At 46.4% G+C, this 17,367-nt stretch overlaps 1 protein-coding gene across 1 annotated transcript in view; it reads right to left on the reverse strand.

Moving 5' to 3' along the window:
• The window catches only part of LOC105699614, a 33,538-nt gene extending 22,039 nt beyond the window's left edge, over positions 1 to 11,499 (reverse strand). The window contains 1 exon segment of the mRNA XM_023434407.1: positions 11,439 to 11,499. Coding sequence (XP_023290175.1) covers positions 11,439 to 11,499 — 61 coding nt within the window.
• Between the last annotated feature and the right edge of the window lie 5,868 nt (positions 11,500 to 17,367).

Raw genomic sequence — 17,367 nt, forward strand, 5'->3', positions numbered from 1 at the left:
TATTAGTCACTTTTCCCGAGACTCAATTTCCTGGGGCGCATGTCAAGAACCTCGGCGCATCCCAGCACGGACAAGGCAGAACATCTTCGTGTTAATAATAATCGTTTCCCGTTTTAATAAATGTTAGAAGAAGTACAGGTGAGTGGTTTCGATCTCGCTTATCAGAGAAAATTGGTAAATCGAGCAATGTTTCCCTGCACCGGGTAAGGCATTTTTAAGGGTGAAACGAAGTTTTCTAGCCGAGAGGAAAAGTTCGAGCATGCGTCAGCATCGACTATGGTGCGTTTTCCGCACATGCTTTTACGAGGTGCAGTGCATTATTGCATACTCCGCGGAACGACATACCAAGGCAGCGTGTAAACGTATTTTCCGGCACATCGTCTGGCAGCTTACGCGACTTGTTTTGCAATATGCAGGCGTACCTGCAAACTTGATCATACGTCTTAGCTCGAGAGAAACTCGACCTGGTTTGTTGTAAAACAATTTCGGTAATATACACACTCCTGTGAAATTTCCAACTCTAATTGCATGCAAAAGAAATGCGTAACTTTTGAATTTCGGTGAGAAAGGCCCTACCGTGTGATAAATTATTTCTTTTTTTTTTTCAGGATGGCCACTCGACTTCGCATTTAATTCCACAAAAAAAAATGTCTCGGTGCGCCTCAAGCGGGGCATTTCTGCATAAAAGTCGTCACTTGCGAGAGTCCTTTGATTCTCCTCCAACGTGGCCTCTGACCCTCCATTTCGAGCCCAGTTTTAACCCTGATTTAAATTTCCATCGCGATGTCGCCAAGTGCAGCTTTATTCTTCACACGTGCACCACACATCGGGGAGTACATACTCGAGTACTCTACGGTTACGACATTTTGCAGGTGACAATCTTCGGTCCCCGCCTCGTACTAATTTGAATATCTCTGCGAGGGCATGTAAAGGAATGAAATCACGTTTCCGTTCCAGTATAATAAAAATGATTAAACTTTCAGTACCAGATAAAGTATGCAAGCGCGCTTGGTAAATCGAGGGCGACTACTGTGCAGACGTTAAGGGAGCGCATAAATAATGAATAAAAAAGTAGACACAACGGCGAAGATATTGTTAGTTACTTGCTGTACGAAGTCCACAATTTATTAAAGAAAAAAAAAAGAAAAAACCGTGTACTCAGACCACCCTGACGAGAATTGTTCAGAAATTGCGGGCGACTTTGAATTATGAGGTCGGGCGCCATTAAGCGTCTCTCTTTTGCCCGACCATAAAGTCCGCCTCGCTATTTCAAATAAAACTTTCGCAGTCTAATTTGAATCTTATCGCCGAGATAGGCGGAGGATAATAAATGGTGCATTTAGCCGAGCAAAAAGAAGAAATGACCGTACTCGGCGAACAGCTTCTAAAACCTAATAAACCGTAAATCAGCGCGCACAGAGAGTACGTAGATGTTGAACACGAACCAAAATACCTGGTACTCAACTTCCGAGAGACTGTCTCATAGTTTGGACTTAAGACCCGTGATTAAAAGCCGAGTAATTAGACTATTTGATGAAAGAGTCCCAGGGTCAGTCCACGGCGCTGGAGCGTGAGGGTTTAAAAGATTAAACCTTTTCCCCAGAGTTTCTCAAAATACGAATTAATCCCTGCCGTGTCGCGGACAATGGATGTTACCATTAAGAAAGTGCAAAAATTCCGTAGGATAAACTCGCAAATGGGAAAGAATGATTGAAGCGTACAATTTAAACATAAAGAATGTGCAGATAGTCCCCACGCAAAAGGGTTGATTAAAGGCCGTGTAATTGGGACTCCCTGACGAGAGTTCCTCAGGATTTACCGACGCCGACCAGTAATTAGGACTATAAGGTCACGCGGAAATTAAACGTCCCTTTTCCCTCTCCTCGTGGAAAAGAAAACGCGGGAGAACAGGAATTATGCATCGATCCTGTTTCTAGATGGCGGTTGTTATCCAGGAAAGACCCGTTAAACTTGGTTAATTGGCTTGCACGCACTGATTCGGAATACGGAGATATTTAACCGAAGTTGAACGATGTCTTCCCCACCTAACGTCCGCGTAACTTTGTAAGTAGTTTCCGGTTAAGAGGTGCAATTAAAGGGCGTCTATTCGGGTCTCTGCAGGGGAGAGTTGGCCGAGAAATAGCCGATGGCACCGGAACGAGGATGAGGTCGTGTTCAATTGAAGTCTCTCCTTCCCTCGACATATCCATTGACATTATCCCACCCAAATTCTTTTCCATAACAATCGGGTCAGAACACTACTGCCTCTCACGCACTTAATTACCCACGTTACAAAAAAATTACAATTAAATTTCGCTTCTCAGGGATATTAAAAAATTAAAAAAAAATGCCCGAACCGTTTCGATCGCACTTAAAATGTGAAGGTATTTTTCCCTAACAGGGGACGGCACTTTGTAATTAATCGTTAAGTAATTTTCCAATTGGCGACGATTAAAGGGTATCGTTCTCTCGGAGAAGAGTTAAGAGTCATGTCCGGTGCAGCGTTAAGTTGTGCGCAATTAAACGTCTCTCCTTTGGCTATCCAGGGAGTCCATCTCCCTGCGAAGTAAAACTTCGGAGCGTCAGGTGCTCGCAATAATTCGAATGAAATATCGGCCGGCCGCGTAATCCGGTAGATGAGAATCCCATTAAGTTGCGAGAAGAAAGTTTACCTTTACCCCCAGCTGTTTGGTCCAGAGTCTTCCAGGGTTGGCGATCAACTCGCCGGGAATTCAAGGAAGACAACATGGCGGGCCCGATGTGTAGTTAGCAACCCTTGCGGTTAATGCGGACCAGCTTAAACTCCGGTTAAACAGCGGATCTTGAATAACACCCTGGGAGCGGATGCTGGGGCCTCCAGAAAGAGAAGAGAATTCTCCGGCAAGACGAATGGGCCATGCTAAGAATTTGCGCCACTTTATCATATTTAAGGCCGACGTCCGAGGTGATAAGGTTACGCCGGACCAGGATGGTAAAGCAGGATTTTTTCCACTTAAGATACGGAGCATCGGAACGGAGTAGGTACTTTGGGCTAATGATCTCTTTTTGCGCTCGTAGCGATAAAAAAATAAGGAGTTTTACTTTACATAAACGTTCGTCCAAGGATTCCCTGCATGGAGGTTTTTTCGACACCTTGGATGGGGTACGTCTCCTGAATATGCAGGAATCTCCTAGATGTCACAGGGAGTTAATTTCCGACGGGTTAATTATCCCAGATTTGCGTTTAATTAGTCAACCCCATCAGTGGTGGCTAAATTACAGGGAGTGGAACAACAGTCAGCTATCTCACCTGGAGACAATCTCTGCGGGAGCAATTAAAGGCCGATTCAACCGAATCCGATGCACCTGCACCAGGCTGCATCGCTTTGGTGGGTTATGAACTACTTCATTGCGGCATGGAAATTAAATAAAAAACATTTGCCGCATCAATTATATGAATCTTGAATTTCTTTACCCACGCGTATCGTTTGTGCTTTGCGAGGAGGACGGCGATACAGAGTATGTGCCGATAATTGAGGAGCTTCGTCAAGGCGATTAGTGCACTTCAGTTTGCGAATTCACACCTCGTGGGATACCGATTTCTATTAGCCGCGGAAAGTTTAGGCCGGGGCAAAACTTCCCGAGGAAGTTTTCCACCTCGCGACATGAATAACCGCGAAACTTGGTCACATCGCGAACAGTGCTAATTAAGATAGCGAAAGAGGTCGGCGATGCTGGTGAGTGCGCGTTTAGATAGCACCGAGAGACGCATATATACGCGAGCAGATGAGCGGGGATAATTAAAAAGTTCTTGCCGAATTGCCCGGTCCATTGTCCCGAGTTCGCCGAGTGGTCCTTAACGTCGGCCAGGGAACCAGGACGTTTGGTTAAAGGGTTGTAAAATAAACCCCAAACTTCCTGGAGCCCGCGAATGGCGATCCCGGAATATCTCACTCACGTGGGTAACAACGTCCGCAGGAAATCGCGCCTCGGTCCTCGGGAACTTGATTTTCGAGTCGCAAATCCGGTTACCGGGGATTTCTATTAAATTCGATTCCCCGGAATCGAGGGAAAAACGAAAGGTCCATCGGGACCTTTTTTATTCGGCGCGCCCTCTTGGCCCAGGAAAATGGCCGATATTGGTCCATTGACCGATTTTTCGCCGAAAACGGAATTCCGGCCAGATAGACGCCGATCCGTTTGCGCGGGAAGTTATAAAATAAACCGAGGGTTCTTGGAGGTATTCCTGGCGAATACGCGACCCTCCCTCCTGCTGGGGAGGGTTCTTTACTGGGGGAGGAAGCAGCAACTGCAGCTGCACTTCGCCAGCGGAAGATGAGAAATCTTTGCGCCCTAAATCACTCCAGAGATCGGGAGTTTACGCGTTCGCTGACTCCCGCAGGCTCTTCGGATCCTCTTTGTCGAGGTGCTCTGCAACTTCCCTGAAGTATCGCCCACGAGTGGAATTGAACGAGGAGTTGAAGAAGGTGAGCCCCTTAAGTGAACGATTCCTCCTCAAACGAACGCACTCACCTACGAGGGCCTGAATATATTAGACACCTGAAATTGCGGGAAATTGCCCTGGGAGAATTCTTGATGTTCGGTTACTCATCTAGCCATGTAACCCAGTATTTGCATTGATCAATTCAATGGAAGTAAATTTTAATCGAAAATCAATAGAACGATTTGATCGACATCCATCGGGATTATTTGTCAGTGAATTCAAGCTTCGATTTATTAACTTGCCTTGGGTGTCTCTGTAAGTATTTAATTTTTTTACGCGATAAGGAATCACATTCGACCGAGACTTCATTGATGCTTCGATGTTCTTCGGCCGAGGGGGAATTATGGTTTCCACTTAGTCGTTCGGAGGAAACGCGAAAAAGCTTTGTAAGTGCAATTTGAATGGAATGGCAACTGCCGGGGAGATTTTTCATCGGCAACTTTGCATACGCAAATGAAAGGGCATTTTTCCGCTACTGCGGTAGCATGACTCTTTTCCGGTGCTGATTTTGTATGCAACGCGCGATACAACCCCTTCTCCTTTGGGATTGCCTTATTAAAACGAAGTTAAGCTTTCGGGGGGGTTTTACGGTAAACGCGGTGTTTCCTCGTTTAACCCCTGAATGCATCGCGACAATATTCGCAATTTAATGTTTTATCGAATTAATAATCTCTGATGTCCCCGATGCCCAAACCACGCTAAGCGTCGCGTTATGGGGGATGAAAGGAGCTCTCTTATTTGGAGGCTCGGAATTATTGCTAAATATATCCCGGCCATTTCTTCGGTATTCGATCCGAGGGCTCATTCAGTTTCACGATAATCCGGTCTTTGTCGCTGGTGGAATTTTCCGCCAACCGACCACTTTCCGAGGTATATGATTTCCAGGGAAGTTTCGAGGGAGCCCAACGAGGTCCGACACGTTTTCCTGCAGTTCGGGTAAACGAAGGATCCGGGAGAAGAGGGAAAGGTCCTGTCCTTGCGATATTTCACCCGAAGGTCCATAGGCGTGGTAACAAGCCCCCGAACACGAGGAAAAGCTCAGGGAAGTTTGAGCTCTTTTTAAAAAATGTCTAGAAAAATCAGAAACATGAATACGTATACGTCAAAAAATTCAGACAATGGAAGAAATGGGTCCTTTAATTCCCGATTTGTATCCCAATTATTTCCCCTAGATGGGGGAACATTTTTTCCTCTTCAACGGGGAACTTTTCCGTTTGGACTTTTATCGAGAAATGGGAAAATTCGGTCGTTTTCGGATCCCGGCGTTTCTACGCAGTTGCAGCCTCCACCTCGAGAGTCGACGAGAGTACAGTATACGATCACCTAGGGGTATTCGGAATCCCCCGACGATATTTCACGGCAACCACGATGGTCAGCATTTCGGGATCCGAGGTGGCCAAGGTCCACTACACTTTTCGGTTCCCGTCCCTACCGCGAACTTTTACCGCCGAAACATTTATAACATCGGCCAGAGGCTCCAATAATTCCCCGAAACGCCGTACTAAAGTTTACACCCTTCTGCTCTCCTTTTTTCCATTTACGGACATATTCGCGGTGTAAGAGGTAACGACGGCAATTCCGTTACAGGTGGCACGAGTCGTTGTAAAACCTCTGCGGACTGCTCTCGTTAATTGGCACGAACTTACAGTCCACGGTTAGGGCCGATCGTTATCGCCAATTATCGCAGAAATGCGTAAATCCTATTAATTGGCCCCTCCAGGTGGAATATTACCAACGTACCCCGCGAAGTACGCGACCTTCATAAATTACAGTTGACGGTACTTCGTAAAGGAATTTTTAGAATTAATTTCAAGACCGTCTGACGAAGGTCTACATTTTATCATGAAATAATGGACCGGCGCGAATTCCCGACACAATCGGAAAAGCATATCGCTCGCAATCGAACTTCGCTCCTCGCTGGTAAAGTGGAGCTTTGTATTCGATCGGAGTATCGGGAAAGCTGTAAGCACGTCAAATTCATGGGGAATATTTATTAAGTCTAGCGCAAATACTAATAGGTCAGCGTAGTCTGCTGCATCGATTATGTCTACCGTACCGTATCGAAGCTTTGATGCATACCGCGATTTAATATAAACCGCGAGCACTAAGTTCTTGCTCGCATATGTGAATTATGCGTACAAGTGCGTACAGGGGTTTAAATTCAGTGGACTCGTTGTCAGTCCGATTGAACGCTCTGATTTATACTCTCTGGCGTAGGGAAATGGAAAAAGTGTCGCAGGACTCGCATATTCAACAAGCAATAATAACACGTAATTATTAACACCCTTAGAAAAAAATATCTCGAAGACGAGGTAACTTCATTGAATTTTATTGTAATTTCGGAAGACATACAGAGCTGGATATTTAAACGTCAGCTTCCTATTTATTTTCCAGACCGACGAGGACTGTTCAAAGCAGCAGGTCCTGCCTCGAAATATTTTGATATCGAGCTCGTGCCGCGGGAATCCTTCGAGTTAAATCGATATTTCAATTTGCCGACGCACTATCGGGCGAGTGTTCGCTGCCGATGATAGGGCTTATGACGCTACCCGACAGCTCGCTGATGTTATTAGCGGATTCCAGGAGATTATCTCTCCCGGTATTCGAGAGTGCGAATTATCCCGGGCGATATCGCGTCTCCGCGAGCGGCAATGCGATTAAAGCCGGGAAAATTCGGAAAATCGTGGGGGATAAATGGTGGGAAAAAAACTGATGCCGACTATTTCCCCGTGGAAAATGGAGAGAGGAAATGATACCTGGACTTCCTCGGAAATATTAGGATTTCTCGATAAAAAGAAAAGACGAGTTTCTGCTCCCGATCCCTGAGCCCGGAGATTAATTGACAAAGGGAAACGAGCGAATGGAACGAGCGCTGACGCACGTCCTGGAAGTGTGCCATTTTTTACGCCCCGCGAAGTTATTCCCCTCTTTCGTATCGATATTTCAATTTACCGACGCACCGTTCCCCGAATTAATGCCTCGACGATGGGACGTCCGAAAGCTCGTCGGAGTCATTAGCGAATTCCGGGAGATCATCTCTAAAGACATTTGCGAGCGGAAGTTGTGCCTCGCGATATCGTCCTTCGCAGGACACCGAGGCGATTACGTTCAGGAAATCCTGGTCGGATTCGGACCTGGTCCTGGAGAAGAAAAAACGAGGGATGAGATATATTCCTATAGAATAATTCTATTCATCGGCATTTATCTACGATTTACACGAGGCGACCTGGACTGGGGTTCTCTGATTTTTGGGAAATTTTACCGCGTAAGCTAGACTATCTGATTCACTTGCCCGGTGGCCGAGTACTTGGCGCGGAGCTCAGGTGAGATGTTTTTTTTATGGGGACTCTTGGATAGCACTTCCGCCTGGAAGTGGTCTCTTTTCCTGGTCCGACCGAAATCCTCGATGCACCGTACAAAGGAAGGTCGATATCCCCTCGCGTATCATCCCTCGTACTTCGCGGCACCGTGCTTCAAGCCTTATCTAAAGCCCGAGCATAGTATCGGAACGATGCTTAAACGAGGACCCTCCAAATGGTGTCTTTTTACGCCGACCAATACAATGGATTTATTCTCTCCCTCCTCGCTCGCCTCTCCGTCGAGCTCTCCTTCGAAGGCTGCGTTCTCCGAGACAGCCAGGAAGATTGCTCACCAACGAGAGGCTATCCTTATTTCCGGCAGGTGCCTTCGAAGGTGGAGGTTCCATCGCGGATGGATATCCTTAATCATCCGAAGAATGATCGAGCGGGAGAGTTCCCTCTTTACGACCCACAACTAATCTGGCCAGGAGGCGTTCCAGGACTTCGCTATAAATGATGACACCACGTTGTTTAGTTTTTCACCTAAATTCCAAAAAATTGAGGTAACCCCTCTCGTAAATCATAAAAATGCGAACATAAAGATATACGGGGAATTCCCATCTAGGAACTCGATTTTGAGAATTCTTTTCCCTCTAGACACCTCATAATTAATCTGGCCAGGAGTACCAAGACTTCGCTATAAATGGCGATACCACGTTGTTTTTACCTAAATTCCCAAAAATTGAGGTAACGCCTCTCGTCGATTAAACTTCGCGACTCCGGCCGAGGGATGCAAATCGGACCGATACACGGAGTTCGCATCCTGGGAACTCGATTAGGCGAATTTGGTAGGACTCTTGGGAGGGAACTCGGCCAACTTCCGGCGTCCATTGAATCCAGGAGTTAGGGTATCTCCGGAGTTGGCCGGTAGTTGTCACGAGGCGTCATACTCGAAGCTCTCGTTCCCTTTATCGCTCGCCGATATAAAAAGACGAGATGCTCTCGGCCGTTCGGCAATTACTTAAACGCCACTCGCACGCTCGTTCCATTCGGAGTGGCACTTTTTCCCGAGTCACGTGGGCTCGAATCGGCCCTTCGGAGGATTCGGTAATAATTCGATTCCGTATTGACGGCTAGCGACGTTAATGACATCGGGCACCGGGGAGGCGATAAAAATGACAGAGCAATTACTGGCCGTAATGCAAAAATTCCTCCGCAGAGGGGACGTATCATCGACACGGGATGGGCGGTTTCTGCAGAACTAATCTCGTTTAAAGCGCCGATCGATTCCTGCCGATGCAGTCGCGCGGGCACGCGAGTACGTACGATAATTGAGCCGATAATGATCTTACTGTCACTCTACTTACCTCCGCGGACGCGCGGAATCTCCGCACTCGAGGCTAACAAAATTAATGTCAAAGTGCTGCCTGCCTTTGTAGATCTCTAACTCGATTCCCCGTCGTCTAAGGATCACCCACCATGAAGATGCGACTTTTTCCCCCGACTGAACCCATCGTTTACAATTTTTATTAATATCATATACCAGCCTGGGCAGTATTTTCCAGCCGGAATGTTTCACCTAGAGGGGTGATTTTTCTATTTCACCGTTTATTCGTGATTAGCAGCCTTAATTTCGTATCTGAGATTTCGTTGTCAGAAGATACTCAGGTGAGACGAGAATGGCCTCTCTCGTTGGTGCAGGGTGAATGACGATTAATGGGCGTGCGGTAATGCATTTAAGACTCCCAGGTCGCAGGGCTCTCAGGTTGGGAATTTCACCAGCTGGTTTCTTGCCGTCTGGTGGATTTTCTGAATGTCTCAGTGGTTACCGCGGCCATTAACGGCCCCGCCTTTGTTTCCTTTGTTGCTCGCGTTCACACCACTTTTACGGAGAACTTTCAGGAGAAGGACTTTCGCGCGAGGAGGGATGCGAGGGCGAAATAAGGGGGTACGTGCTCCGTATTAATTATACACTTTACGGGCCATTGTGAAAGGCCAGAAGGAAAAGTTGAGAAGTCAAGTCTCATTGGCTGGAGTGCCCCGGTCGTACTCGAGACTCGTGTACCGCTTAAGTGCAGAATTTCGAGTGAATTGCGTCGAGTTAGACACACCCGACGTTTGCGTGCATCGTATCATCCACTCGTTGATTATCTTTAATTAATTCGTAATCAAGCCGCGGTGGCTCCTTTCGGAAATTCAATCGAAACGGATCCAATTAGTTAACATTTGTGAAATTTCCATTACGGGAATATCTAGATTTAATTGTTCCAAAGTAACGAATACTCGTATGGGCATGTCGGCCCGCGTGTTAATTATTTAATCAGTTTAATTATGTCTCAGTTTCCCTGGGTCAATCATTTTTTATACGGTTTAACTAATTCGACACGTTGCCTGAAGTTTAATTAATGCGCCGTAGCGAAGAACAATGGGTCTTGGAATATGAATAAGCGCAAAATGGTGTTTGTTGTTGGTTTTATGGGAGATGCAACGGAGAGAGGGATTAATTATATTTTATCTCGATTTACAAAATAATACCACATTTAGGGGGCTCTGGAATTTTATTTCAAATTCGGTAGTTTTGTATATTCGTTTAGTAATTTCGTTTAAATATTTCTCGAGTTTCGAGCTCACTTTATATGATGTTTTCGAATCCGTGCGAGGCAGAATGTTCGATATTCTTGGAGGAATACCGTTTGCATCGATTTTCCCTTAGAAAAGTGCACATTCTTTACGATTCGTATTACCGCCCCAGGTGCAGTAGTTCCTTCATACCGGGAATATATGTTTTAGCAAGACAGTGCTTGAAAGATGCAAGGGAGAAGTCGCGAGGACACAAAATACGAAAGAAAGAAAAAAACACCACCTATGTACCCGCCCTTCCACTACGAGACAATATCAGAAAATAAGAGCACAATTTTTGCAAAAATTGACTTATCTCTGGTAACCATAATTATACGTTCCTCCGATTCCCCAAATGCAATCTGTTTGCGATACATCTTTCAGTTATCATCGCAAGCTATGCACGGTACAATTCACCAGCGGTTTAATAAATCACAAAGGATCAAACTGCCGCGATATGCAGAGTGGCGGATAATTACTGCGGTGATTAATAGTGCGGACTGACATTACCCAAAAGATGGATACGTGAACCTGTCATATCGGTCATATATCGATTAATAAATGATAACTCCCCGGCGTAACAGCCCAGCCAGTCGGATAAGAATTCCAGAAATTTTAGCCAGAAGTAATAAATTGCTCGCAGGCATTTTTTAATTTTTTTTTCAATTTTTCCACCCGCACCTCTGCATCGGCATCTTATTTTGTCAGGAGCAATTCCTGCCCCCTCGATGAGTTTATAGTTCGGCGCAAAAGCACCGCTCGCGGATAAGAGCCCTTCCTGGGGTGCAAAGTTAAATACGAGGAGGAGGTTAGCTCGTGGAAAATTAAATACGAGCTCGCTTTAACTCCCCTCGCGTATTTAACGTCATGCGTCGGAAAGAGATATAAATTGCAAATTAGGACCGGCACGATTGTCGCGGCCACGCAGCGCTCGGAGGAAGAGCCGTTTCTCACCTTCCGGACGCCACTGGCTTCTCTAAATGTATGTATGAACCTCTCGTATATATTACGAAGAGGGTGAAAAAACGAACGCTTACCACATTTGAGGAGGACGAGAATCAGAACCCACAATGACGACCATTTGGACGACCAACTCATGTCCACTGCGGCATCGGTGGCTCGTCCTACCAGCAACCTCTGGAAATAATTAATTAACAAATTTTAACGCATCGTCGGTGTAATACACGAGGATATTTAATAGTCCTTCCTCTTATCCTTTTGTCCTCCAATTAAGGTGGACGAAAAATTCTTCACACGACTCGGCCCTTCGGGGCTACAATCACGAAGAAGGTCTCGATGTAACTTCGCTTTGATTTTATCGCCCCGGTTGTAGGAACCTCCCGAAGGCGCACTCGTTAGCATAAATGAACCGGCAAATGGTCGACAACTACTACAACGAAAACTCGTTACGACGCCGAGAGTCCTTTCACGAAATTCCGATTGATGAATTTCCATTGCCAGCGGCTCGCTGACTGTGGAGCGGAATATATAATTTCTGCATGCAGTTACGTGTGGCCGAGACGTAATGTGATGTATATATAACGTCTACATTGTGGAGGAATTTCTGGAAAAATTTATTAATGGCGAGTTGGCCTGATACCGATCGCTAGAACGACGTTAAATTCTGGATATCTATGTTATAAGTGGAAATATGTATATATTTAATAAATGAAAATATATTCGTTTATTTGATCAAATCTTCAGAGGGACCTTGGTAATTACCGTTTCTCTCCCCTTTGTCCATCTGATTTTACAGTCCTTTTGTAAATTCGGATCCTCGCTTTATGGACGAGTTAACGCTGATCGCGTTTCAATGGCGGTATCGGCCGTCAACGATGAAGTGCAATATCCGGACACTGCAAAGACATCAAAGCAGATACCCTGTGGGACCTCAAAAGCATGCTACCGAGAGTGCAACGCGTAAAGGTATCCGAGAAAATCCCGACCTCTCGACAGATGCAATTCCGTGGGCAAAGAATGCTGCCAAAGAATGGGCTCTTTGCCGTTCAAGAGATTTCTCAGACTCCGGCTAACTTTTCGCGCCGACCGCGGACTTAACATGCTAGAGGGAGCCTCGAAGAAGGGAAAAATTCCCTGTGAAACTCCACAAATGTGGGTAACACCCAAAAAGTAGATTTTCATGGAATTGAATCCAGTATTTGCCTTACGGAGAAAGCCTTTTACTTGTCAAGGGGTGAGAAAAATCCAAAACTCCTCCCCGTAAATCCCGCTGGCCGTAAAATCGTCACCGCTCTATCGAGTGGGGAAGTAAATCAAGAAGTTTCCGAAGAATTTCGAAAATCGAACTTGGATATCCGGACGGGCGATTATTTCATTGAAGAATTAACGCCACCGGCGTATCTACGGCCGAATCGGAGGAGAAAGCCGAAAGCGCGATAGCGGAGCCTCTGAGTAATGAAAGAAAGTTGCAAAGGAGTTAAGAGAAAGAAAGAAAAAAAAAGGAAAAAGAAGGGAGGAGGAAAAGTATCGCTCTTTCGAGGGGGTGAATGATCGGCGCAATTTTCTGCGCACGGAGGGGTGGGAAATGAGAGGAAAGAGAATTGAACAATTGGGGTCGTCAAGAGGTCGGAATAAATATTTATTAATTACAGAATATAGGCACGTTGTAACATCGGCGGGTGCATGTCGTGTAGGGATTATCCGTGCAGCCATGGTCTAACCGCAAGCCTTTCGAAGTTTGGCAACTCCATAGATTCTGTATGCAATGTGGCGTAACAAAACCCTCGGTATGCTCGATGGGAGCCTCGGTACGAGTTGGAAACATTTGCGGTAGATCGTGCATCGGCAATATGCGAAAGGTCCACCATTAGATAATTAACCGAAATGATAATAAATCGGTGCGATCTCATGTTCATGGAACCGATGACATCGCCGCATGCCAATAATTAATTCCAAACGTCAAGCCCAGACCATGTCCTCTTGCTATGCCATTTAATAAATTGCACGTTGTCCCGTAATACGTGAAAGCTCTAAGATAAAAATCGGACTAAAAGTGGAAAGAAAAATAGAGATGAACACGCCCGGGGAAAACTCGTTTAAGGGGCGGCCCCGAAACTTCAGGAGCACGGCACTGCACTTCTTACAGGACTGCCGTGTCGATTCGATTAATGACGAGGAAAACTTGGAACACTCGAGGATCCCCTGCACCGGGTCAGACTGGTTCGAGTTGCTGCAACGAATCAAAACCTTGCCAACCTAAGTAACGAGCAAAAAGTGCGCTAATGCGGCTGTTGCAAAATCCGCAGTTTCCACGCGAAGCCCCAGGACCGTGCAAGAGACAGGGCTTAGAACCAGATGCAACCCTGGGAATATTAATCTCATTAGGTACTTTGCCAACGAAATTAATCCGTGGCTTAGATTTCCTAACGAGTAAGTCACGGCAAGAAAAATGTTGCTTGACATTTTCCTAAAATTATGAGCATATAAAATATCGACACGTTACGTCGCGGGGTAAATTGTAAAAGGAAAATGAAGCTGAGAGTAGGGAGGAGGGAATTCCTAATAAATATGAATTGGCATGTTTTAGTCGATCGTGTCAGACAGGTGGCATTCTCTTCGGTCATGCAGGATTTTAAAATCTATTGGAATCGTATTTTTCCATTTAATCATCCCGCTTTATTGGAGGAAAAAAAAAATTAATTCTTGCCATCGCGTCAGGATCAGAGCAGTGCACGTTCCGGGACTTGTCCGACGTCTCGGCAAACATCAGCCTCGCTGCTCTCGATCTGGCGAAAGCTCAATGCATCCTGCATCTTCGCGTTCGCCTCTTGGCGCATATCATCCTGCACTCGGATCCCTGTTGACTTTGCCATCGCGATTCTCTGCAGCTGCTTCGTGCGTATCTCCGAACTCATTCCCCATTCCAGGTGCTCGTTTACCTGACGTACCTCTGATCCGTCATCCCGGAAGGATGTGGACTGTTTCGATGTTTCCTTCGGCGCAGGTGCAAGTGGAAATGAAAAGCCGGGAATATATTTCGAGATAAATTCCACGAGGCACCGATGTCGAACCGAGTCCTGCAGCCATTCGAGGACGATCGAGGCGGTTTCCAGGCCACTCGCGAGGTTCGAAGTGCCTCATGATAAGACCTATCAGAGGTGCTTTTCAGCGCGGATAATTACCGCCTTTTTATCGTCGAGAGACAATTCCGGATTGAGCCCAGCTTAATCGAATCGCGCCTCTGGCCGAGGCTGGTAAACATTGTTTCCGGAAAAAGAACACTCAGGGGGAGCGCGATAATTGTTCATCCGGCTGAGTACCTTTTGGTTATTCTCTTCCATTTACCGATCCAACTCGAACAACTCGTTCCAGAATGCCAACGATAGCTTTGCATGCTCTGCAAGGACGGAAATCAAGGAAAATCATCCGAAAGAAATTTTGTTTGCAGCACGTGTTGTAATAAATTGAGGAAATAAAGGAGGGTTGTCTGAAAGGAGCTGAAAAAGATTCTTTGATCGCGGAGTGGAGGAGAGCAGGGGAGAGGGTGCTGATGATGCTATCAGCGTTCCGAATCCACAGGGGAGAAGTAGGGCTGATAACTCCAAAACTGAGGAAAAATTGCACACGGTGATGCCTTTTCTTTTTCGGTGATAACGGCACACAGGACGAGGAATCTACAGGAGGTGGATAAGGGGGAAGGATATTTATATCTCCGATTCTGCCAGAATTCGGTAGGTCCGCTGTCATTTACCGATGTATTTCGGGCATCCTCGCTCGATCTCCACGCGATATCGGGGTAATAGTAAATTCAGAACGGTATGGGCTTGCATAAATCAGACTAGACCACTAGACGGTACCTACAGGGGAGGCTCAATTGTTGGCAAGCAATGCGATGGAGTTGGGTGAAACATTGGTGCCGACCGTTCCGGTGAGACAACCCAAGGCAAAAGTCCCACCAATTTCCTAGACGCACATTTTGGTCTTCACATCTACCAAAAATACCTAGATCATCCCTTGGTCCATCCACCCGATGTCATAAAAATGCCTGTCAAGAAAAAAAAAAAAAAAAATACCCTGGAAATAAAATCCACGGAACCTGATTTTTCCTCCCAGCCAGGATAAATGTCGCTCGGGTCAGCCATTTGCGATTGATTTTTTTTCGATCAAAGGATGAAAGAAGGGCCCTAAAGTCAACTTAAGAGCCTTCCAACGGACGTGGCGGTCACTGGCAGTACTCCACGCCTAATCAGCGATTCCTCCATCCATTCGTCCTCGAGTGGTTTGACGATCGAGAGAGTCGCGGACAATGAGGAAGGGGCACTCGTTCCACGCGAGAATCCCACGTGTACACAAACTAAACGCTCCGTCGTGGGAGTTCCGGGGGCACTTAATCCAATTGAAGTCTGAACAGGTGCTTGGTACCCGGAACTGCGTAAGCGAGGACGGGACGGAAGCCAAAGGAGCTCCTGGACCGCCTCCTTGGGGGAGTGCCGTGGTATCACCAAAGGGATCCCTCGAGCTGATCCGGACGGCGATATCCACTGGTGGCGGACGTCCTCTTCAATTCGATCCGACTTCAAAATGGCTCCACTTCGGCCGAGTATGCGCTACTCATTCTTTTACTCCACCAGGAGCTTTGATATCTGATTAAATAGCGATATCGGGGTTACTTAGTCGGAAGATCTTCAAGATGGAGCTTGAACCGAGGACTCGTTATGTTCAGTGGTCACACTGATTTTCTTTTCTTTTTTTTTTTAATTCTGATAATTGTTATGTCGGGAGTGGTTCATCGAGGATGTTGGATAAAGGGGTATCTGACGAAGTATACCTATCTCCTGTTCCCCACCCCAAGGAGCCCACCCCTAATTCCAAATTGGTTCCCGTGAGACCTCGGCGCATCGGAAATCGGATTATTATATCAGGTCGGAATTTGTCAATGCGAAAGTAATTTCGCGGAGGTGTCGTAAAACGGGGAGTGGCGAGCACGTAACATTTTGATCCCGGTGCAAATTAGTGGTGTACCCCTCACAGGCCGGATCCATAAGGGCGGCGCTTTGCCATTGGCCGTTTCGTAAGGGCTGTTACTACTGCGAGGTTGCTCAGTGATTCTCAGTCGATTGGGCTCTTCCTTGAAATGCATCCGTATCAGGATTTCAATATTAAATCACAACAGAATAAATTCCCAACTTCTTCCACCTCCAACGCCACCACTTCCTGTTAATTTTTTTAATTTATTACTACCCCTAGAAATGGCGAAAACAATGTCGACGCTAAATTCAAACCGTTGAAATGCTTCCTTCTAATTGATTCCCTTTACACATCTCGATAAAACCACTAAAATACCTTTACCTAGGACATGTGTATCCATTTTTACCAACATTATAGCGATGAACTTGAAAATTGATAATTTTGGAGAAAGTTCTCCAGATAAATAGGGGTAAATTCACAGGGCGCTTCTGTTGAAGCACTTTGATTAGGAAGTGCATGCACGTATGGTATGCACTTGTGGCGGAACGTGAGGTCGTGGGGTTAATTCAAACTGGATTTGACATCCGCTGACGCAGGTGAGACGGGGTAAAAGAGTTCCGTCGTAAAATTGGGCGCCCTCGGCCATCCTGGTTTCGCTTTCCAGGTCCTCGGTCTCCTCCGCTCGTTTTCCTTTTCCGTTTATTCCGCTCCTTCCTCCGGCTGTTTCTTTTCTCCCCAAGTTCCGTCGTATCTAGGGGCCCCCCGTAAAAATTCACGCGAGAAAGCGACGCCGTCCATCCGAGAAGGCGAGACGCAGGGGGTGCCGGGAAACGTGTCGGGGTCACTGAATTATTTCGCGGGGATGTTCGGGGACTTTCCCCGAACCCAGCCGAAGTAGTCGCGGCATTGTCGAGGAATTACAAGGGGACGTGCAAACAAAGATGCGCCGCCCCCGGTTGCGCCTCTTCGCCGCAAGACCCGAAGACGAACCCGAGAGAGGAGGGGATGTCGAGCAAAATGGAAATTAGCCCGACTAGG

This window comes from Orussus abietinus, unplaced genomic scaffold (genome assembly GCF_000612105.2).
Source record: "Orussus abietinus isolate OABI.00-Male unplaced genomic scaffold, Oabi_2.0 scaffold10, whole genome shotgun sequence".
Lineage (NCBI taxonomy): Eukaryota > Metazoa > Arthropoda > Insecta > Hymenoptera > Orussidae > Orussus > Orussus abietinus.